At 42.9% G+C, this 23950-nt stretch overlaps 1 protein-coding gene across 1 annotated transcript in view; it reads right to left on the bottom strand.

The window, feature by feature from the left end:
• Window positions 1–23950, bottom strand: part of LOC124775467 (calpain-1 catalytic subunit-like) — a 152878-nt gene that overhangs the window by 90549 nt on the left and 38379 nt on the right. The window contains exon 3 of the mRNA XM_047250299.1: window positions 8394–8534. Within this exon, the coding sequence (XP_047106255.1) occupies window positions 8394–8534 (141 nt within the window). The remainder of the gene's footprint in view (window positions 1–8393; window positions 8535–23950) is intronic.

Raw genomic sequence — 23950 nt, 5'->3', positions numbered from 1 at the left:
TCTGTAGCAATAACAAATTAAAGATCTCAAATCCATTTTTCCGAAAAAAAGAAATACAGATGTGTACTTGGAGTGGCAGAGAACTCAGATCACTAACAGACTATTACATAGTTAGAAACACTAACAGCAGAAAACACAGATATGGACTGGAACAACATTAAACAATGCATAATAAGAATTCGGGAATTCGGGAAAAATAGAATAAACAAAAATAAAAAATGTCTAAAGATAGGGAATAAGAAATAAAAGGTGCATTAAGAGGAAAACAAAGATTCCCCTTGAACTTAATACAAAGCGACTCAGAATAATCAAGAGAAAAACACAGACAACAACGAAACAAACGTCTAAAACAGTAATAAGGAATTCACATGGAAAAGCTGGAATACGTTTGTCACCTAAATAGAAAATTATGTGGGGTAAGGACTTCCCTTAAATATTGTTGAGAAATCTGAGGAAATCAGAAAGACATACTATGGATATAAAAGAAATTCAGGATGGACTGAAATACTATAGTAGTATTTGGTGCAGCGACAATCAGGTTAAAGAAGAAGAGAAGCCGTACCTATGCAAGAGTTCGAAGAAGCATTAACGAAAGCAAAATAGAAAGCCGCCGCTTTAGAAGGAATTACTGCGGAATTGTTAAAAGATGGAGGGATGCTAGTGAAATACCGCTTGCTGCGTTTGATTAAGATTTGCTGGATTGGAAATAGAATGCCTGAGCAATGCAGGGTACCAAACATAGTATCAACCTTCTAAAAAGGAGACAGACCAACCCGAAATTTACGGAGGAATGTGTATCTTGAAACGGGATATGACATGTTTGGTAAGGCAATTAATATTCTTTAGAAACCCGTAGCAGAGGTCAAGTTATCTTATGTCCAAAATAGGTTTAGGGATTGGAGATACTCTATGTGATCAAAAGTATCCGGACACCTGGCTGAAAATGACTTACAAATTCGTGGTGCCCTCCATCGGTAATGCTGGAATCCAGTATGGTGTTGGCCCATCCTCAGCCTTGATGTCAGCTTCCACTCTCGCAGGCATACGTTCAGTTAGGTACTGGAAGGTTTCTTGGGGAATGTCAGCCCATTCTTCACGGAGTGCTGCACTCAGGAGAGGTATCGATGTCGGTCGGTGAGGCCGGGCACGAAGTCGGCGTTCCAAAACGTCTCAAAGGTACTCTGTAGGACTCAGGTCAGGACTCTGTGTAGGCCAGCCCATTACAGGGATGTTATTGTCGTGTAACCACTCCGCCACAGGCTGTGTATTATGAACAAGTGCTCGATCGTGTTGAAAGATGCAGTCACCATCCCCGAATTGCTCAACATTGGGAAGCAGTAAGGTGCTTAAAACATCAATGTAGGCCTGTGCTGTGATAGTGCCAAGCAAAACAACAAGGGATGCTAGTGTAGCTGCCTCCACGGAAAACACGACCACTCCGTAATACCACCGCCTCCGAATATTACTGTTGGAACTACACACGCTGGCAGATGACATTCACCGGGCACTCGCCATACCTAACTCTGACATCGGATCGCCACGTTGTATACCGTGATTCGTCACTCCACACAGTGTTTTTCCACCGTTCAATCGTCCAATGTTTACGCTCCTTACACCGAGCGAGGCATCGTTTGGCATTTACCGGCGTGATGTGTGGCATATGAGTAGCCGCTGGACCATGAAATTCAAGTTTTCTCACCTCCCCCCCTAACTTTCATAGTACTTGCAGTGGATCCTGCTGCAGTCTGGAATTCCTGTGTGATGGTCTAGATAGACGTCTGCCTATTACACATGACGACCCTCTTCAACTGTCGGATTTCTGTGTCAGTCAACAGACGAGGTCAGCCTGTACGCTTTTGTACTATACGTGTCCCTTCACGTTTCCTCTTCACTATCACACCGAAAACAGTGGAGCTAGGGATATTTAGGAAATATCGCGTACAGACGTATGACACAAGTAACACCCAATCACCTGATCATGTTCGAATCCGTGAGTTCCGCGGAGCGCCCCATTCTGCTCTCTCACGATGTCTAATGACTACTGAGGTCGCTGAAATGGAGTACCTAGCAGTAGGTGGCAGCACAATGCACCTGATATGAAAAACGTATGTTTTGGGGGGTTTCCGGGTACTTTTGATCAAACAGCGTGTGTTGAGAGATGATATACCACTATACATAGAATATTGGAGAGGAGACGATAGAACCTTCCGACACGTATTGCGCTTTTCAAACTTAAACAGACATTCGACAAGGTAGATAGGAAGGCAATATGGAAAATTTTATAAAAACAGGGATATCCTAAACGTCTTATATCAGCAATAGAGATCCTGTATTTGAACACACAGACAGTTCTGCAAAATGAAAGAGAGCGGCAAGTATTAATTATAAGTCAAGGAGTAAGACAAGAATGTAGCCTTTCTCTGACACTGTTTGATATGTATTTGGACGACACCACTCGTATATGGCAAAGTACACTTCCAGCACAAGGTATTAATCTAAGAAAAAGCGAATTTATTAATACACTGATATTTGCTGACGACCTGCTGCTTATAGATAAAACAGAAGGTGGCTTGCAAAGAGCATTATGTAAGTTGAAGCTGTGTTCGTCACAAAATAAAGGTGACGGTTTTCATAGGAAGAAACCCCTAAGAGCCAAAATCATCATCAATAACCAAGTCATCGAACAAGTCTCCAACTTTATCTACCTTGGATACGATTTAGGAATACCAGAATGAAAAATGTTCGTATCATAGCACAAAAAAGGCAAATATATCCAGGGCAGAGTTAGCGATTTAAAAAAGGAAACAGCCATTCCACTTATCTGCCAGTTTCAGAGATATTTAAATCGAAACATCTTGACAATTGCACTTTTGTACTTGCTAGTATAAAACCATTCCATCTAATACAGTGCATCGTGTCCAATAAAGTAACATGATAAATGATGTCATACCTCCGCCTCCCAACCAGGATCAAATCCACCCCCAGAAGTTTTATCCCCCCAGAAAAACTTTTTTAGCTATTACATTGCGGTCTTCAGCCATATGATATTATATATTGTCTACCAAAACTGGCAAATCTTTTGTATTTTGGGCACAGGATCAGCCTATAAATCGAAAGATGCAGGTGTGCCAATACCTACAACTAAGAGAGCTCATTGTGCTGAGGAAGTAGGTTTAAATCGTAAAAACGTTTGAATATGTCACAATGTTTTAAATGTCTTTGAAGCAGCCAGATAATTCAAAGAGCTAGATCGCTTCTTTAACTCGTACATCCCTAACACTTTCCAGGGCATATATTTTGTGCTGTGACAGGGGTATTTTTCATTTTGGTTCCCAACGTTTTACTCTACCACAATTTTGATATTAAACTACTACAGCTTGACAACCGATGTGGATTTTTTTTGACTCGGGAGACGACTGATTCGTTATAGGTTTTTTTATTGTCTTTCGAACCATGTTGCTTGTGTCGTGGCAGCGGATAAAGTTTTCACAAAACATTAGAACGACCATTGACTACACGTATTTGTCTGCCTTCTTAGACAATTTGAACAGATTCGCAGATGTCTGAAACATATAAGTGGGGTGCGTAAACTCATAAAGTACGTGTTTTTTCACGTAAAATCCGGCACCACAAGAAGAACATTGAAAAAACAAAATCAGCAACAACAAGCAGCTCAGTTTCTATAACGTAATTGCTGTCTCGAAGCTGCTTTGTGGAAGTGAGTCATGGATAATGAGAGAGGGATATAAAAGCCACGTACAAAAAGCGGAAATGAAATTTCTACGGTCTGTAAAAGGATGTTCTAGACAAGATCGATTTAGAAATAAATAGATAAGAGGAGAGTTGCAAACATTAGCCTAAGAAAAGTGTAAAGACCATCTAGAACGTGTGAGTGAAAGAAGACTACCAAGAGCAGAAAGTAGATACAAGCCAGTCGGAAGAAGTAGTGTGGGAAGACCAAAGAAAAGATAGTAGTAAATCATATGAAGCCACAACAGTTGCCGAAACACTACTCATTGTTGAGAGGAGGAGGCGGAAGGAGAAGATTTAAATTTACCTTTTGTGTTCGAAAATTCCTCTTTTTAGGAATACTTTTCGTAACATTGCCAGTCTGTTTTTTGGGTTATACCCTGTCTATTCCCACCATCATCAGTTATTTTGCTGTCAGGTAACGAAACTTCTCAACTACTTTTATTGTCTCAGTTCCTAATCTAATTCGTTCAGCATAACCTGATTTCATTCGAGTACATTTCATTACCGTTGTTTTACTTTTATTGACTTTCATCTTATGATCTCTTTTCAGAACACTATCCATTCCATTCAACTTCTCTTCCAAGTCCTTTGCCACCTCTGACAGAATTACGATGTTATCGACGAACATCAAAGTCTTTATCTCTTTTCCTACGACTAGAACGCTAATTCCCTCCCAGATTTCTCCTTGGTTCCGTTCCTGCTTGATCGATCTGCTGAGTGTGTAACGTAGGGGATAGGTTACAACCCAGTTTCAATCCCTTCTCAGACACTGTTTCCCACTAGTGTCCTGTTCTTATAACCGCCGTCTGGCGTCCGTGAGTCTGTATCCGCTCTAATTTCTCTCATTTTACCTTCATGAATATTTCACAGTATTTGAACATCTACGTCTACATCAGCACTCCCCATCTGACGGTGTGTGGCAGAGGGTACTTCTGATACCACTAACTGATCCCCCCTTCCCTATTCCATTCACAAATGACGCGTAAGAAGAATAACTGTCGGTAAGCCTAAAAAATGGTTCAAATGGCTCTAAGCACTATGGGACTTAACATCTGAGGTCATCAGTCTCCTAGACTTAGAACTACTTAAACCTGATTAACCTAAGGACATCACACAGATCCATGCCCGAAGTTGGATTCGAACCTGCGACAGTAGTAGCAGCGCGGTTCCGGACTGAAGCGCCTAGCACCACTCGCCACAGCGGCCGACGCTAAGCCTCTATATTAACTCTAATATCTCGAATTTTCTCGTTGAGTTCATTTCGCATGACGTAAGTGAGAGGAAGTAATATGTTGTTCGACTCTTCCCTGAAAGTACTCTCTCGAAATTGCAATAGTAAACCTTTCTGTGATACATAAAACCTCTATTGTAGCGTCTGCCACTGGAGTTTGCTGATCATCTCTGTAACGCCCTCGCGCCGACTAAACGATCCCGCCACAAAACGAGTCGCTCTTCCTTGGGTCTTCTATCACTCCTACCTGGTAAAGTTCCCAAATTGATAAACAATACTCAAGAATCGGTTGAACAAGCGCCTTGTAAGCCACTTCGTTGGTGGATGAATTACATTTTCTTAAGATTCTTCCTAAGAATCTCAGTCTGGCATCTTATTTTTCCTACTGTTTGTTTTATGTAATCACTCCAGTTTAGGTTGCTCCGGTTGGTTGCTTATAGATATTTGACGGTAGATATTGTTTCGAGCAGTTTCTCATCGGTGGTGTAGTTGTACAGCAGTGTATTTATTTTCCTACGTATGCGCAATATGTTACATTTATTTACATTCGGGGTCAATTGCCAGAGCCTGCACCATTCGTCAATTCTCTGGAGGTCATTCTACAGATCGTTACTTTCATCTAGCTTTGCTACTTTGTTACAGACAACCGCATCATCTGCGAACAGCCTTAAAGAGTATCTGACGTTTTCTACTAGATCATTTATAAATATACTGTAAACTGTAACGGCTCTATCATACTTCCTTGCGGCACTCCGAAAATCACCTTTAGATCTGTCGATTTTCTTTCTTCAACAGCGGCGTGTTGAGTTCTGTCTGTTAGGAAGTCTTGAATCCAGTTGCAAATCTGCTACGCTACTCGATGAGCTCGTATTTTTGTCACTACACAGCAGTGCGGGACGATGTCTAATGCCTTCCTGAAGTCAAGGAAGACGTTGTCTACAGCTCTGTGTATCGCATGGAGGAAGAGAGCGACCTGAGTTCCGTAAGATCTCTGCTTACGGAAGCCATGTTGATTTTTCGTTCCCCAAGAATGTCGTAAACATGAATATAAAATATGTTTCACAATCCTACAACTGACTGACATACGTGATTTAGGTTTACAATCACCTGCATTCGTCCGCGATCAGCTATCTCATTATATTCCATTTCGAAAATCGTACGATAACTGACATGATGGACCATGTTATTAACCTCCGACGTGAAATAGTTTCAGAAGACCGAACTCAGTATTTTGATCTTCTCTCTGTTATTTTCGTTACGATTCCATTATGATGACTGAAGAGAGCATTTCGAATCGCTTACTGATTTTATGTAAGGTTAAAACTTGTTGGGTTTTTAGCTGGAAAGGTTGACAAAAAATTTACTTTCAAAGTCATTAAACGCTTCTCTTATTACTTCTTACGTTCATTTTCGCTTCGTCGAGCTCTTGATTTTCAGCTGGATTTTGACTTCTCTTTAATCTGTGATGAAGCTCTCTTTGATTCGCAACAGTTTTCTAACTGTTAAACCACATTGGATCTCTCCCGTCTCTTAAGACCCTGCTCGTAACAAACTCGTCTAAGGCATAATGAATAATGCTTTTAAATGTCCCCATTTTTGCTTCCCAACACTCGATATTTGTTGTTGACAGTTCAGCTAATCTGCATTTCGTATCTTGTTACTCTGGCTAAACAATAATATTTTCCTATCTTCCTTGAAATTCCTTGCAATATCATTAGTCATAACTACTATCACGGCCTTATTATCACTGATACCCTCCTCTACGTTAACTAATTCGACAAGTTGAGGATTGTTTGTTGCTATGAGGTCTAAGATGTTACCTTAACGAGTTGTCGATGTCTTCGAAGTAATTTTCGTCCATGACATTCAGAATACTGTCACATGAATTGCTGACTCTGGTACCAGTTTTGATAGCGCGACTCTCCCTGTCCATACCAAGTTGAAGTCACTCCGTATTACGATAGCATGATCAGGAAACTTATTCACGATAATGTGTACGTTCTCTCTGAAGCGCTATGCCACTACAGATGCTGACGCAGGTGGTCTATAAAAGCATCCGATTACGATTTATGACTTATTTGATTATTAACTTGACTCAAATTAAATCAAGTTTGGAATCGTGACAACCTCGCTAGATGTTATTGCGTTCTATGCGGCAGTAAATACGCCGCCACCATTGGCGTCTAACCTGTCTTTAAGATAACTACCGAATTTGAGATTTCGTTACTATTCTCTTCCGGTTTCAACCAACTTTCTGTACCAAATACTATGTAGGGATTACAGCCTTCAATAAGCGATGCTAATTCTGGGACCTACCATGGACTGTCCATCTGTTTATCAATATTACATTTATCTTTTTTTATGTCTAGTCTGCAGGGACAAACATTCTCTGGGAATAATGTGGCTGATGTATCTTCGATTTCGGCAGTGCGTCCCCGGAACTGTAACTGTAAAGCTCACTTTTATACTCGAGTCAAGGTAGCCCCTGACGGCCGGCAACCCAGATAACACCACAGAAAACAAGGTTGTCTATGCCCAAGGCGTACCCAAATGCGCCATGGTAAACACCGGCTATTTACATAGAAGATAAGGGAAACAGACATTGCGAGCACTACTTTCTGCAGGGGGAGCTCGAGCCACGACCTGCAGGAAGTATCACTACGCCAAAACCTTATTGGCTGGAGACAGCTATTTAGGCGCTAGAACCAGGCCCAAAGATCAGTTCACTCCAGATGCCGACCTCGTGTACTGGGACTGTAGAAGATTACGTCTTCGTCCGGAATTGGACTGTTACTAGAATGTGAGTTTGTTAGCACGAACCTTTGTGGAAAATTAGAAGTGAACTTTTGTTTGCCTGAATTAGGAGACTTTTTTTCGTTATTGTTACCTTTCGTTTGCATGTCTATTCATCAACCTTGTGAATTTACTTCAATAAAAGTTGTGTTTGTGAAAAATAGAAAACTGTCAGTCACAACACTCACAGTTTCACATATTATTTGTTTTATAACAGTACCAGAACCTTCAGTAGTATTCCCTCTGCTGCTGTACGGCGCAAGAATATTTAAGTAGGTAGCGCCACTTCATATGCAGTAAGGATGACTTGCACAATATAGAATGTGGGCGCGACTGAAAACAGATAGATTGGTGTTAACTGCTTAAATATTCTCCAACAGTAGAGAAGCAGATAACGATTCTGACACTGTAGTAAAACAGGTGTACCCTTCTGAAGATGGGCGTTATGGGCCGAAACACGTCGTAACGTCTTGAAACCATTCGTAGATGGTTGGATGTTGGAGTTCAACAAGATCCAGCACGGTTAAAGTAACATCGAGATCAGTTGTAAAAGTTATTTGTGTCACTTTGTACAATATGAATACGGTAAGGCAGAGGCGCCCTGCGGGAGACTCACTTGGCGTAGGCCTTCTCGAGCAGCGCGGCCCAGAACTCGGTGGGGTTGGAGGAGTGCATGAAGACCAGCCGGCCGCGGAACGTGGGCAGCCGGTCGTCCACCAGCACCTCCCGCCACTCGCCGAAGTGCCACAGCCGGAACCTGCGGGCAGAGCACCACCAACAAACTCGAGCATCACGCCAGGAAAAATGTTAGCCATCCACTTTAAGGAACACGCTGGTTTGCACCGCGGCAGCTGGTTTATTTATTACCAGGCCCTCATGTGACTCTCCACCGCTCATGACGGTGATGGCAATGAAATGTTGTGCATGTTTCTGTCGTTTGTATGACACCATCACAGTAAGATGAGTTGACCTGGGGACGTGGCGTAACAGCAGAAAGGAGCTATTACGTCTGGACGTACCCATAACCACAGTGTGAACGAAGTTTCCCAGAAGTTGGTGAATCAGAGTGCAATATTGTTTCACAAGCTATACTCTCATACAGGGTTGTCAGAAACAGTCTGATAAGCTTGTAAGAGTGTTCCAGGGTAGGTTCTCCCGAGAAATAATTCTTAAGAAAAAAATTCAAAACGTTTTGCCGTTTCCGAGTAAATTAGCATTGAAGTTGGCCAATCAGGCTGTTGTACGCGCAATTTCAAGCGTCCTGCCAGCTACAGTAAGCGTCAGTTGTTCCACTGCCTAGATGATAGCGCATGAAACCTCTCAGCCTTTACCTCGGGTTCCATCTTTATTACCGTCCCATGTCCAATTTTTGTTCCGCTCTCTTCTACGGTTTTGGGAAACCAAAGGAAGGACACGTTGGTGACACCGTCTCTAGCGGGTCGCTTGGATTTACGCTCGCATCGGTCTCACTGGCTAACTTCGATGTTAATGAACTCGGAAACGGCCCAACCTATCGTACTTCTTCCTCAACAATTATATATCAGCACAACCTACCCTGCAACACCCTTTAAAGCTTTTCAGACTGACAATCCTGTATATTTTTCGATGTATTTGCTTTATATGAATTGTAATGTATAATCAACTGCGTAAACGAGACTTTTTAACGAATACTGGAACTTACCTGACTTGGATTACATGACTGATCCGCGAATACTACCGATTTGTAGCGGCGATGGTCTAATGTTCGGTAATGAAACGTTGGAGACAAAGGGACCAGACGAAAGGATGGAGAGCTTGGTTTGAGATCAAGCCAGACCAGCGCGGACACAGTCGTACCAGAGGTTCCGACCAGGAGGAGTGCCGCCGGATGGACAAACCTAGGCTGAACGACATTACTGTGTATACTGCATAAGAAGAAGACATAATGCGCCCTATAGCACTATGTATTAGGTTGTAGAGATCAGGTCCCAAAAACCACTACGTGTCACACATATACACCAGGGGGCTGAATGAACCAGGTAAACGACGTCACCCAACTCAGCGCACGATGTCACCGCCTTCAGGCAGAAAACAGCAATTAGTGCTGTAAATGCATGCCGAGTATATAAAAATTATTCCGCTGTATCGAATGTGTGTATAGGCTTTGATTAATCCAATTCATACTGCGTGAACAGGTTTCTTTCCCAAACCCAAACAATTTTAGCCTCCGTATCACTGAGTGGGGAAAATAACAAAAGAAAGAACTTAACAACGATCGTAAAAGGTCTAAAGTAGGTTTTTGTTCATTATATGAGAGAAGTTACATAAGCTAGTTTAAAGAAAATGGACCTACAGAATATGTTTTTCGCTATTTTAATACTTGCGAACCGAAAGGATAATTTCACTTCTTGCAGAATCTATTAGTTTGTGAAAACAGAATTTAATTGTCATACTTAAAGTTTTACCGGCGTGTAGAATATTTCATCATATTCAGACTTACATCGGCACAGCAATATTTCATCTTCCGATATTTCCGCTGATAACCATGCAATCGTTTTCAAGGCGAGTCGATGACCGAATCATCACTGCCAATGTATCAAAGATGAAATATCTAGCAGGTTAACGAAATATTTAATTGCTGATTCCAAAGATCTATTTCATTATGTGTGACTGTGGTTAATGTTCCATTTCCGCGCGAATATTCTCCATCTTCTCTATCAACACAATCAGTACAATAGGTTTATCAACAAGTTTTCATCTCCATGTAATTTTAGGAATGAGAAAATTTCGTAGTTGTTAGTCTTCTTATGTTGTACAGTCTTTTTGATAAAAAGCAAAGTTTAATACAGGAATTTCAAGAACGATTTTCTTTGAAGTAAAACCCTCCTCCATCATTCTTAATAAACCTCGCAATGTACTGTACGCCACACGCAGCCACAGATCGTTTCTGACAAGCACAGAAAAATTCAAAGTAGATTATTTTTCATTAGTTGCTGCAACTGCTAATTTCAGTTTACTGTCGAGAACGTCAGTACACCAGACACAAAATAGTACGCTGAGCATTGGGTAAGTTACTTCTCTTTCAGGGCAGATCTCACTTTGCCTTCAAACGGTACGTAGTCAGAATTTCCAGATGTTGCGCTAAGTAAACAGATTAATTTACAGTGAACAGTGCTGGTTATCTTAAATAATTATTTTCTACTGTGATGAGCAGTGTTTTATTTTGTGGATACTTAAAGTCATTGCCTTCATGTTACGTAACTTTCATAACATACTTCAGTATTGAGTTTCAGTTAGTTAGTTTTCACTGAGCGCATAATTTATTTCTTTTGGTATTTAGTTAGCTCCATTTTCATTATTTCAAATTCAGCATTTAACGAAGAGTAAAATTTTATTTGGTGACACTGTTCACATACGCAATACAGGGCCAACCAAGAGTAATTTTTGCTGAGTATTTGAATACAATATTTAAAGATCACGTTACCCGAGGAGAAAGTTCCTGGAAAAAGAATATTCAGTAATTCACATATCTAGATAAATTACATAGAAAGCTTACAACATTATTGAGGATGGAATGTGCTTACACATTTAAGAGACTCAAAATGTTTGCTATTGCTCTTATATACCTCGCGGTGGACGATCTTTGAGCACTTTCTCCTACCAGGAACTGCTACAAACGCGAACTGCCAAATGTCTACAATAGACAATGTGCCGCTCGCAGCCGTGTGACACGGCATCAAAACAGAGGTCGTAAAAAGATGCAGCCAGCAGGAAGAATTCAATGACAGTCGGTTCTGAACGCGGCAGGAACAGTCAGCGAATGCAGGTCCAACTCAACCACTTTGCGAGCAAACATTGTGAACAGCAGGGGATCTTTGGAGCCGAGTACCTTGCTAAACGTCATTGATCACAGCGTCTTATACGGGTGCACGTTGTCAATGGGCTACAAACGCACAAACTGAAAAGAATATAGGCAGGCTCGCGGGCCGGCTCATCACGTGATGCGACAGCAGCGCTCCTAGTCCACAAAGTCAAAACTATTGTGCCCGTGATTCATGTTTATGGGCAAACACATCGATATGAATGGTGTGAATGGCACCCCTTTCCCGACATGCCACGATAGCAAATTATGCCATTAATCATGCTGTTCTTTACGTACTTTCATTTTATATTCAACCCGTCTTCAGACGTTTACGAGTACATTTATTCACGTATCGTGAACATCGTTTCTTTCCTTGCAGTTTTACGATTGCTGTCTTAAAAAGTACCATTGTAGAATTGTGCAACAATGTTCACGGCACTTAAATAAATGTAAACATCTGAAGATGGGTTGCCAATTGTCCTGAAATGTCATCGCGTAAAAATAAACCCCTACAGAAGGAATGGTTGCAGTAATTCATTATAAATTACCTTGAATTTCGACTGTTGTGACGTTTTAACACGTCAACAATGGATAAGAATTATTTACTAATGTTAATAAGAGAAGGACCTGAACAACAAAAGACGGCATTCAGACAAGCAGTCAGAGTCGACACGCAGTTAGAAGTAACTTTGCGATTGTTGGCCACAGACACCTCATCAGAATGTTTAAAATTTTGTGTTTTAATGTACGAAAAAAACTGTTAACAAACATTTTTAAAATATTTGTCAAAAAAGACTTTTGATGACTGATCGTATAGGCATGGGTTTTTCCGTAACACTAAATAAATTGTCATATGAAACTTCCTACACTGACGCACATTTTTAATCTGCCTGGAAGTTTTTATCAGCGCACTCTCCGTTGCAGAGAGAAAATCTCATTCTGGGCCATGATATCTTTCTTCATTTTAAAAAATTTTAAAGTCTACACAGCTTGAACTTAATATTATTAGCTGTATTATACGGAAGCAAAAGTGGAGAAATGCGAGCAACAGACGCGAATATCCAAAAATGCCTCACAGTCGGAGGAAAATGCGATCGCCTCGCCCTCTCTCGCTCTCTTTCCCACGAAATTCTTCCGCCGGACGAATTGAAGCCAAGCGCGGGCCGGATCCGGCAGATATTATACTTCACTTTTTGCCCAGAACATACTTATTGCCAGTTCAGTTTGACCATTTTTGCTCGGACTGTTGCATTTTGTCAGACATTTCATAGAGTAGGAATACAGCATCGAGAGCCAAACATAAAAAAGAGCCACCACTGCTCTTCTGAACGCGTACGAGCATGTCGGAGTTTCTCCGAAAAATAACTTTCGCCGATGGTATCCGGGTGGCCATTAAGATGGCTCCGCTGCGCATTCCGGTTGGCTGCGCTATCGAGGGAAACAGCGGCCGGCGCCGCGTCAGCTCGCGAGCTATCGATAGGATCGCACGGCGCAGCACGCCTTACTTACTGCCCATTGTCGGCCCGGCACCACTTCCTCCAGAGATTACATTGTTCACGGCAAACGCTGCATAACACCGAAACGGGCCACCTCGCACCAGGCCAGACGCTTATGCAATGATGGACTGCTGCGGTCTCGGCCCACCGTGCGCGTATCACTTGGACAGCGAGTAAGTCCTCTTCGTTCACGTGCACTCTGAAGCCTCGTGTTTTTTTTTTTTTTTTTTTTTTTATTTCAGCGAGTTTCCCGTTGTAGTGGGCTCAGCTCATAAAGATTAACTGCTCATCCACGAACTGGTTTAATATAGCTGATTCAATGGTTCACGGCCGTCGCGTCGGATAATGTTGTGGAAGCTGCACAGTATTTCGACGAGACAGCTGCTCGTCATCTTCAGGCGCTTACTGAGGTGTTGCTGCAATGGGTCGCCAATAAATACGTTGACTCACTAGAAGAGCGTCAGTAAGCACCTGAAGATGACGAACAGCTGTCTCGTCGAAATACCGTGCAGCTTCCACGACATTATCCGACGTGACGCCCGTGAACCATTGAAGCACTTACTACGTCGGGAAAGTCTTAAACAGCAAATGTGGTTTATTATAATTTCCATACTCTGTGACTTTCTGGTGGGTGCAGAAGATCAGATGTACAAATAACGCCGAAAGGAATAGAGAAATTATATGACTTTTCTAGCTTCTTCCTTCGTTCTCTACCCGTCGAATAGTCAGTAGTGTCCCTCGTTCACTATTTTTCCCAACTTTTGCAAGTTATGAATATGTTGTCAATTTCAGACCTTCTTTTATTTTGCTTTATGTTAACTGATCGTTCCGTAGGTTCTACCTAAAAGATTTCACACATAATGAATGAAAAATCACGCGACATTAGTGTAATATTCTACATTATTATTTTACAAACCTGTTTCCAGCTGTTACGCCATCGTCAGGTTCAAAGATAAATATGTGTGGCTATGAATTTTTTGCTGAATGAAAGATTTTAAATTAGGTGCATAGGGAGCGATGAGTGTCACAATTGGTTCTCAAAGTCGACGACTGTTGTTGTTCGATTTAGGACTAAAAGGACAGAAATTACTTCAGTAAAACTATTTAGATTAGGTAAAATATGCGGAACATTAAATAATGAATTACATGGCAAATTACAACACCTATTCTGAGGAAATACGCAAGTTGAACAATATATAAACTTTGATGACAAGTTCCAAGAGGGTGACTGAATAAGAGTTTTATCTTTAACGGGTCCATTATTACAAACAAATAGAATATTACAAGTGGGACTAAGCAGGTATGTAAGACAACTGTAATTATACATAGTAGAATTTTAGTAGGGCAAGCGAAACAACAGTAACTGAATCAAAGGGAAAATGGGGTATATGAGTAGGAGGGTAAATCTAAAAATTGGTCAGGATGGAATTATTAATAGCACGTGCAGTTAGAAGTGGCGAATGAAGGAACTGCGTGTCACCGTTCAGTACTCAATGCGTGCAAGTGGACACATGTTTATTAATTTCCATTATTTCAAGGTAGTTCATCTTCCTCCCTTTGCGGGTGTTACGTAAAACCTCATATTGCACCTTGTAACTGTGACGTCCTTCAAGTAGGTGGTCTGTAGAGTCTCCTTTCCTACGACTGCAACTTGTACGGTGTTCCATCGCGCAGGTGGATATTACTGGCCCAGCCCCTGTTTATCTGTCTGACGTACTCACGTTTTGTCTTCCTCGTTCATTCTGCTTTCTAGTAATATCACAATAAAGTGGCGATGTCCCTTGATACTCCTTCACAACGAACTTTTCTCTCTCATGTTCTTGAAGATACATTCATTGGTCATTTGTCCACGAAATCCTTAGGTCTCTTCTCCAATATCATGCCTCGAAATCTTGTACACTCCTGGAAATGGAAAAAAGAACACATTGACACCGGTGTGTCAGACCCACCATACTTGCTCCGGACACTGCGAGAGGGCTGTACAAGCAATGATCACACGCACGGCACAGCGGACACACCAGGAACCGCGGTGTTGGCCGTCGAATGGCGCTAGCTGCGCAGCATTTGTGCACCGCCGCCGTCAGTGTCAGCCAGTTTGCCGTAGCATACGGAGCTCCATCGCAGTCTTTAACACTGGTAGCATGCCGCGACAGCGTGGACGTGAACCGTATGTGCAGTTGACGGACTTTGAGCGAGGGCGTATAGTGGGCATGCGGGAGGCCGGGTGGACGTACCGCCGAATTGCTCAACACATGAGGCGTGAGGTCTCCACAGTACATCGATGTTGTCGCCAGTGGTCGGCGGAAGGTGCACGTGCCCGTCGACCTGGGACCGGACCGCAGCGACACACGGATGCACGCCAAGACCGTAGGATCCTACGCAGTGCCGTAGGGGACCGCACCGCCACTTCCCAGCAAATTAGGGACACTGTTGCTCCTGGGGTATCGGCGAGGACCATTCTCAACCGTCTCCATGAAGCTGGGCTACGGTCCCGCACACCGTTAGGCCGTCTTCCGCTCACGCCCCAACATCGTGCAGCCCGCCTCCAGTGGTGTCGCGACAGGCGTGAATGGAGGGACGAATGGAGACGTGTCGTCTTCAGCGATGAGAGTCGCTTCTGCCTTGGTGCCAATGATGGTCGTATGCGTGTTTGGCGCCGTGCAGGTGAGCGCCACAATCAGGACTGCATACGACCGAGGCACACAGGGCCAACACCCGGCATCATGGTGTGGGGAGCGATCTCCTACACTGGCCGTACACCACTGGTGATCGTCGAGGGGACACTGAATAGTGCACGGTACATCCAAACCGTCATCGAACCCATCGTTCTACCATTCCTAGACCGGCAAGGGAACTTGCTGTTCCAACAAGACAATGCACGTCCGCATGTATCCCGTGCCACCCAACGTGCTCTAGAAGGTGTAAGTCAACTACCCTGGCCAGCAAGATCTCCGGATCTGTCCCCCATTGAGCATGTTTGGGACTGGATGAAGCGTCGTCTCACGCGGTCTGCACGTCCAGCACGAACGCTGGTCCAACTGAGGCGCCAGGTGGAAATGGCATGGCAAGCCGTTCCACAGGACTACATCCAGCATCTCTACGATCGTCTCCATGGAAGAATAGCAGCCTGCATTGCTGCGAAAGGTGGATATACACTGTACTAGTGCCGACATTGTGCATGCTCTGTTGCCTGTGTCTATGTGCCTGTGGTTCTGTCAGTGTGATCATGTGATGTATCTGACCCCAGGAATGTGTCAATAAAGTTTCCCCTTCCTGGGACAATGAATTCACGGTGTTCTTATTTCAATTTCCAGGAGTGTATTATTCTCTGTTCTGGATCCCCTGTTGCCCGTGCCACCGAACCATATAGAACAACATTCCAAATAAAGGTTTTTTCATGTTGTTTTCTGGTGTTTAGTAGCTTGTTGTTATTGTCGAATGGTTGTGAATTTAATCTCCTGGCAGGGTCTACCATCCTCTGTCATTCAAATACCTAGGTGACTACCTTGTACCTTGCTTCACATTCTCTCCATCCAGAAGCATGTCTGTTGCTACTGGAAATTTACTATATTCAAGGAGTTCGGTTTTTTTCTTATTTATTTTCACGCTGCAGCTTTTTGGAGAAAGCTTGTCCATGCCTTCTATGGTCTTTTGAAAACGATTTTCAGATTTACTAACACTGCTACATTATCTGCAAATTTAAGAATTTATAATTTGTTTTGCACGTCTAGTTTTTACTTCAACATATGCATCTTCATGCTGGTTCTTGCTTTCTCAATGTAATACTGAAGATTAATGAGAAAAGGCTGGATCCATGCCGAACACACCTTTCTTTACTGTTGAAAATTTTGCGTCGCTGTCTTTTCTTTTGACAGCTAGTGTCTGATTCCTGTAAACCTGAGGGATGATTTTCCTTTCTAGGTGATTCACCGTAATGTGCATTACAATTTGCATCATTTTAGTCTACATTTTAAAATTGTTTTCTAAATGAAAAAAGCTTGCAAACAGTGGTTTATTAATTCTCGGCCTTTTTTTTTCACAAAGTACTTCTAAGCTAGTTGTTGATTCTCTTGTTCCGTTTTTCAAAATGATCAGATTTATAGAACTATTGTCAGGTTTCTGTTTATCACCTAAATCAAGTCGGAAGTACATAGTACTAAGTAATTCGCACTTAAAATAACGACATTAGATGGAAGGTTACTTCGCCTAAACAAAGAACGTTGGTCACAAAAACACGAAATGTTTCAGCTGAGAACCAGCCGAAAGAGGTCATTAGCAAACATTTTACTTCCTCCGTTGCTAGAACTACTTTGTGAAAGTCGTGGAGTGAATATGGCACGCTTATTTCTATATTCATCCAACTACGTATTTCAACGTGAACCATGAAGTGGAGAGGGCTCAAAGTAAACTAGCCCGTAGCTGCGCAGTCGTGGAGGGGAGGGGAAAATGAAAGTGTTGGGGGCCCCGCTGACGACCATAAACGTACGTCTAGCATAATTTATGAGCTTCAGCTAACATGTCTGCGAACGATCGTATTAACAGAGTATGTCATGACGACTAATAATTCGAGAAATACAGACATTCAAAGTAAACAGTACCGGTAGTGATACAGTTGCATAAACGAAGCACCAAGCAAAGCGAAACAAGATTGACCATATACTGCCAGAAGAAAAAGTCGTAAAACAAAAAAGGGGTAAAAAATGTAGCGTAGCGGACAGCGTGTCTTCGTACAACAGTGACAATGTAAAAATAAAGAATGTGCGTCACCTTGAGATTATGTGTCAGTCCCCTGATCATCTGTTCTGTAATATTCCTAAAAATATATTATAATTTTTTCTGCATCTTACCGAAGCAGTGATGATTCGGAAATTCTTGTAGCTATGTTTTCCCGACTCTTGTTTATTGTAAGGTTGAAATAGCTTGCGGTTCCTGCAATCCTGTCAAACACACTTTTAACAAGATTTGTACTTCCGATAAGAAATTAGAGTGTCACTGCATATAACCACGCATGTCTTTCATACAATCAAAAAAAAATTGACGTTAACTCTCGACTAAAGCACTGAACCAAACAAAATAATATCTGTACGATGCAGTGGAACAGAATCTTCGATCACTCTACTGTCTTGGCCACCTGAGTAGTTGAATGTAAATATTTCCTCATAAAAGGTATTTAACTATTTTTCAAAAATGTTCAAATGTGTGTGAAATCTTATGGGACTTAACTGCTAAGGTCATCAGTCCCTAAGCTTACACACTACTTCTCCTAAATTACCCGAAGGACAAACACACACACCCATGCCCGAGGGAGGACTCGAACCTCCGCCGGGACCAGGCGCACAGTCCATGACTGCAGCGCCTTAGACCACTCGGCTAATCCCGCGCGGCTAACCATCATGATTCGGGAAATAATTAAAAATGTTTATGTTTAAGATTGAACAAGTAGCAATGGACTTCGTATACCGCTTTGGGAATGGATCATCTTCGTGCCGGTCAGAGATTCATATTTAGCCAACGGCCACCATTAGCGAGCAGATACCGGCTTTGTTCTCATTCCCTCTGTGACCGTGATCTATAGTAGTGCAGGATATTATTAGCGGAAAGGTATAAAGGAATAATTTTGTCGTCTGAATAAACTTGTTAGGCTTAACATTACTATTAATGACGATTTATTTCACAGTGTAGCACTTCTACTGGTTTCAACGAAGACACAAAGCAGATGCGTAAAGAAAGAACCTCATTTTAGTGTCCCATCTCTTTCTCATTAAATCGTAATCCACTATAGCCGACACAATCGTTTTGAGAGATTCAGCAACTGTATTGATCCCAGAATGAGATTTTCACTCTGCAGCGGAGTGTGCGCTGATATGAAACTTCCTGGCAGATTAAAACTGTGTGCCCGACCGAGACTCGAACTCGGGACCTTTGCCTTTCGCGGGCAAAGGTCCCGAGTTCGAGTCTCGGTCGGGCACACAGTTTTAATCTGCCAGGAAGTTTCAACTGTATTGATATTTGAGATAATTCTCATTTATTGTTCCGTCCCAGTTGCATTATTTAATTAGATTACATGTTTCGATCACTTTAGGTCATCTTCAGATATAAATAGTTGCGTTAGAAACCCGTCTCGTGTACTCAGCACCACATATCAGAGTACTCTCACAATATAAAATTTCTTAAAACATATACGGTAATCACACAGTACTCTGTAAGAGGTTCTGAGTAGACAAGGCGGTTTGGAGCCGCAACTACTTAGATCTGAAGATCACCCAGAGTGATCGAAAGTTGCAATCTAATTAAAAATATGCAGTTGAGAGGAACAATAAATTAGAATTATCTTACAAATAGTATTAATACACTTTCAATAACCATTATTTGTCAATGAGTTACAGTTTATATTACTCTTTTCTTTGGGAAGTATAAAATTTGTCATTTCTAATTCTTTACGTATTCAGGCAATAATTTCATTTGGAAAAAATTGGCAATACCAGAATCGGCAATGAAGTGAGTATTTCATTAAAGTAATAAAGACTAGCGCTTAATGTGAATGTGTTTATTATTAGACAGGGTAGTGTTTGAAAGCGACTCTAACTCTTCGACCAGTTTATGTCACTGTTTGGGAAATCTCGAATTTTGTTCGATCTTTTGATCCGCCTGCGATCTACTAACTTTTGTTGGTACATTATCAGAACGACCTGACTTGGCTTTTTTATTGCACTGTGGATGTCAATAATAAAAATAACTGTCGAAACGGACTGAAATATTTTCTGGGGTCCAGATCACGCGCAACAGAGGGAACTAATAAATAAATAAAAGACTGCAACTTTCATTCTGTTCAACTCTCGAGGTTTCGCTCGTCCCGCGATCTAGTGACGTCCGATGGTACTATCTCCCAAGAGGGGTCTTGTCGCTGTAATTCATATAGTCAGTTTATTACGATATGTTTCGTTTGCTCGGTCTTTGGTGCTCGATAAATTTTCTTCATTGTTTCATCTGAATATTGCTGTCTTGATTTCAAAGTGATTAAAATATGGTAACGTTTTTACCCGTTATTCTAATTCCTTGAACAGCGACTGAATTCTCCATTCGCAACTTACTTGGTAAATCAGTATCGTCTCCTATAAACAAATAAAATATTGTGCTGGGTTCAGTCAAGTATTATTTTTCGGAGGACATTTTCGTCTTTGTTAACTTTACATGAAAATCAGCATAAATGCTTACACAGTGTGTTCAAAAAAAGTGTCGAATACTTTCAGAGGTGGCACTACTCGTCGAAAGAAGACATATAAGTCCAATACACATGGATCGACAAACGTATAGTTGCCGAGGTAAACACGTGCTGCGAGACGCTTGGTTGCGGGTGTTATCACAGTCGTTGCATTGGCGCTCCGTTAAACGTGTCGGCAAGTAGAGTACCCTACCTACCATTAGGTGTTCTGCAGTCAGTTGTATGGTTCATGTCGTGTTGCAGGCTACGTTAGTCTTCGCCGTGTTTTTGTGCCTTATTATACATTACTGTCAACCCTGGATACGTATCATGGTGTTTCACCCTCTTCCAAAAGCGGATTCACTTATGTGTTTACTGTTAATTCGCCGTTTGTACGTACAAATAGTACAGTACATTTAGATTTCTCTCTTCCACCACTTGTTAGCAATGGAAACCTGCTACTCCACAAGGGAATTGGGGTTATGGTATTCTGCTATGGTTTAACAAATGGACGTAGCCTGCGAGCCTGTGTACTATATGCTGAAAACTATCCACAGCGCAGAGTGCCCTCTAATAATAAGCTGTTCGTCAGACTTTTCCAGTGTCTGAAGGACGGAGGTACCCTTGCATCTCGGAAGACTGACAATGGAAGTCCCCACACAGTCCGCACGCTTGACATGGAGGAGCGTGTGGTACGTTCAATGGAAGAAACCCGTGAGACCAGTGTGCGACCATTAGCAGCAGCAGAAGACGTGTTTCACTCTCTTATCTTGGGGCTACTTCATGAACAGTTGCTGTTCCCACGTCATCTACAGCGTGTTCAAGCCCCAAGGCCACAGGACCACCGTGGCAGACGGCGACTGTCAACAGCTGTTGCAGAAGTATGTCATAGATCCACTGTTGTCAACAAAGATTTTACTTACCGATGAGATAGAGTAAATTTACATAATCAGCATGTGTGGGCAAATGTAAATCGCCATGCAGTTCAGAAAAGATCGTATCAACACTGATTCTCAATCAACGTATGGACAGGCGTATTTGGCGATAGATTTATAGAGCGTCATGTGTGCTACCAAAAAGGTGAACTAGGACGCTGTATCTGGACTTTCTCATTAATGTATGGCATTTCTTGCTGGAGGCTGTGCCATTCCAGCTACAAATACAAATGTGGTTCATGGATGATGGTATTCGCAGCTCGTGGTCTAGTGGCTAGCGTTGCTGCCTCTGAATCACTGGGTCCTGGGTTCGATTCCCAGCCGGGTTGGGGATTTTCTCTGCCCTGGGACTGGGTGTCTGTATATTCCTCATCATTTCATCATCATCATTTGTGACAGAGGCTACATTGGACTGTGAAAAAATTTGACTGTGTAACAATTGGGACTTTGTATGGGCGTTGATGACCGCCCAGTTGGGCGCCCCACAAACCAAACGTCATCATGCATGATAGTGCAGCAGAACGCTGCCGTCACAACGTGTGCGAACATCTGACGAGGACATTTGAGGACCGCTGCGGTGGTCGGGGTGGCCCCACACCTTGGTCTGCTAGTTACCCAGACCTCAGTCCCCTAGACATTAGGTTATTGGGACACTTGAAGGAATTGGTCTACGCCACGCCAATCAGCGATGTGCACACACTGCAGGGTCGCATCTTCAGTGCTTGCCACCAGGTACAACAACAATCGGGTATACTTCATTCCTTACGCCGGAGAGTAGAGGGGTGCATTGTCACGAATGGACGCCACCTTAAACATCTCCGTAATCGCGTATTTATAGCAGAAGGTATGTATTTCCGTACCCATCTTTATTGGGGTTTTTTCAGAAAGTATGCGTTTCCGGATCCATATTCACTGGACTTATTTTTCTTGTTTCGATGAGTACTTCCACTTCTCAAAGTAGTCCACACTTTTTTTGAACATCCTGTATATCCATACACACCAGCATTGTCTGTTCAATTATATGCCATGGTAGGAATTAATGGTATTTCCTCCAGTGTTTAACGAAACTGTCAAATTTCAAGCAAACTCATAGCATATTGTTGAAGTTAGTTCGTAGTTTCTTGCTCATCCCTTGCACTCGCGCCGCGCGAGTAAAATGTCACGTTAATGTTCGAACCAGCTCGATACTGTATGGAAAGCTGCGGCGCACCGGAAAATCTGGAGTCCGTTCGAACAAGAGTATCTTTTCCACAGCCGTAGCTTTAGATTTGATTTCAAGTAGAGCATGATCAAGTGATGTTTCTGTCTGGCAGTAGGCGCCGTCTTACTTTTTGACTGTAAGATCCAATAAAACGTTTTACCGTCCTCAGTGTCTTAGGTCCTGTAAAATGGGGACCTAAGTCGGCGGGGGCAGCCTGCAGCTGAAGCGGTGCCCGCGGTCGCGCGTTGGCCTGGAGCGGCAGCGCCAGCCTCTGCGGCCGGAGCGGAGTTTTGTGGCGCGTGAGGGCTGTGTGTGGCAGCGGGCGATCGGTCAGGTAACGGGCGGCGGCAGCGCGCGCTGGCGTACTGTTAGGCGGGGCCGTCCCGCCGGCTCGTCCCACTGCCCCGGCGCCTCTGCGCTATCTGCGATTACGCGCAGCGCTTTTTCTGCTGAGCGGAAGCACGGCGCATGCGCATTCCGCAGCAGCCGAAATAGGGTTCCGTTCGCCGGTACCTCTGTTCGTTTCGGTTTCAGACGCGGCGGCGCTAATTTCGTTCACTATCCTACGGACGATATTCGTTCTTGTCCGTAGGCAGAACAAAAATTCGAAATTTGTGGTAAGTTCCCATGGGATCAAACTGCTGAGGTCATCGGTCCCTAGGCTTACACACTTCTACCCCGCGCGGCCTAAACAGAACAGTTTCTGATGGGAACCCAATGTTGGTGCAGTCGGAAACCACTTCTTATAGTGCTGCAGGATGGGATCTGTCATGATGGGACAAACCTAAGGACACCACACACGTCCATGCCCGAGGCAGGATTCGAACCTGCGACGTAGCACCAGCGCGGTTCCGGACTGAAGCGCTTAGAACCGCTCGGACACAGCGGCCGGCTTAAAACTACAACCTGAAACTTTTTTAAATAGCTGTATATTCATTCCATGAACCGGTTTTCGAACCTTTCCAGGCTCATCTTCTGCGGTTTACACAGCTATTTCAAACTCAATGCTAGGTGCTGGCTTGCGACACTATGGGCGGCTTTCGTCGTTAAGATCCATCTGTCTGTTTCCATTCTAAGCTAGCTGGTACACTCACTTTTACAGTATATACACTGTGAGAACGAAACATTGACAGCATACAGCATGTGATATACCACTGTAACAAGTAGCATTTGTGTAGCATATGATGCTTGCTGGCCTGCTCACTTTGTCCAGTCTCACGCTGTCTGGAACTGAAGAACCAAAGAAAGTGGTACACCTGCCTAATATCGTGTAGGAGACTTGCGAGCACGCAGAAGTGCCGCAACACGACGTCACATGGACTCGACTAATGTCTGAAGTAGTGCTGGAGCGAACTGACTCCATGATTCCTACAGGGTTGTTCATAAATCCGTAAGAGTAAGACGAGGGTAGATCTCCCCTGAACAGCACATTTCGAAATATCCCAGATATGCTCAGTAATCTACTCTGATTTTCACGATAAACTGCCTGGCAAAGGGTT

The sequence above is a fragment of the Schistocerca piceifrons genome, chromosome 2 (genome assembly GCF_021461385.2).
Source record: "Schistocerca piceifrons isolate TAMUIC-IGC-003096 chromosome 2, iqSchPice1.1, whole genome shotgun sequence".
In the NCBI taxonomy this organism is placed as follows: Eukaryota; Metazoa; Arthropoda; class Insecta; order Orthoptera; family Acrididae; genus Schistocerca; species Schistocerca piceifrons.
The sequence above is the reverse complement of the archived record's forward strand: the minus strand, read 5'-3'. Positions and strand labels throughout refer to the sequence as shown.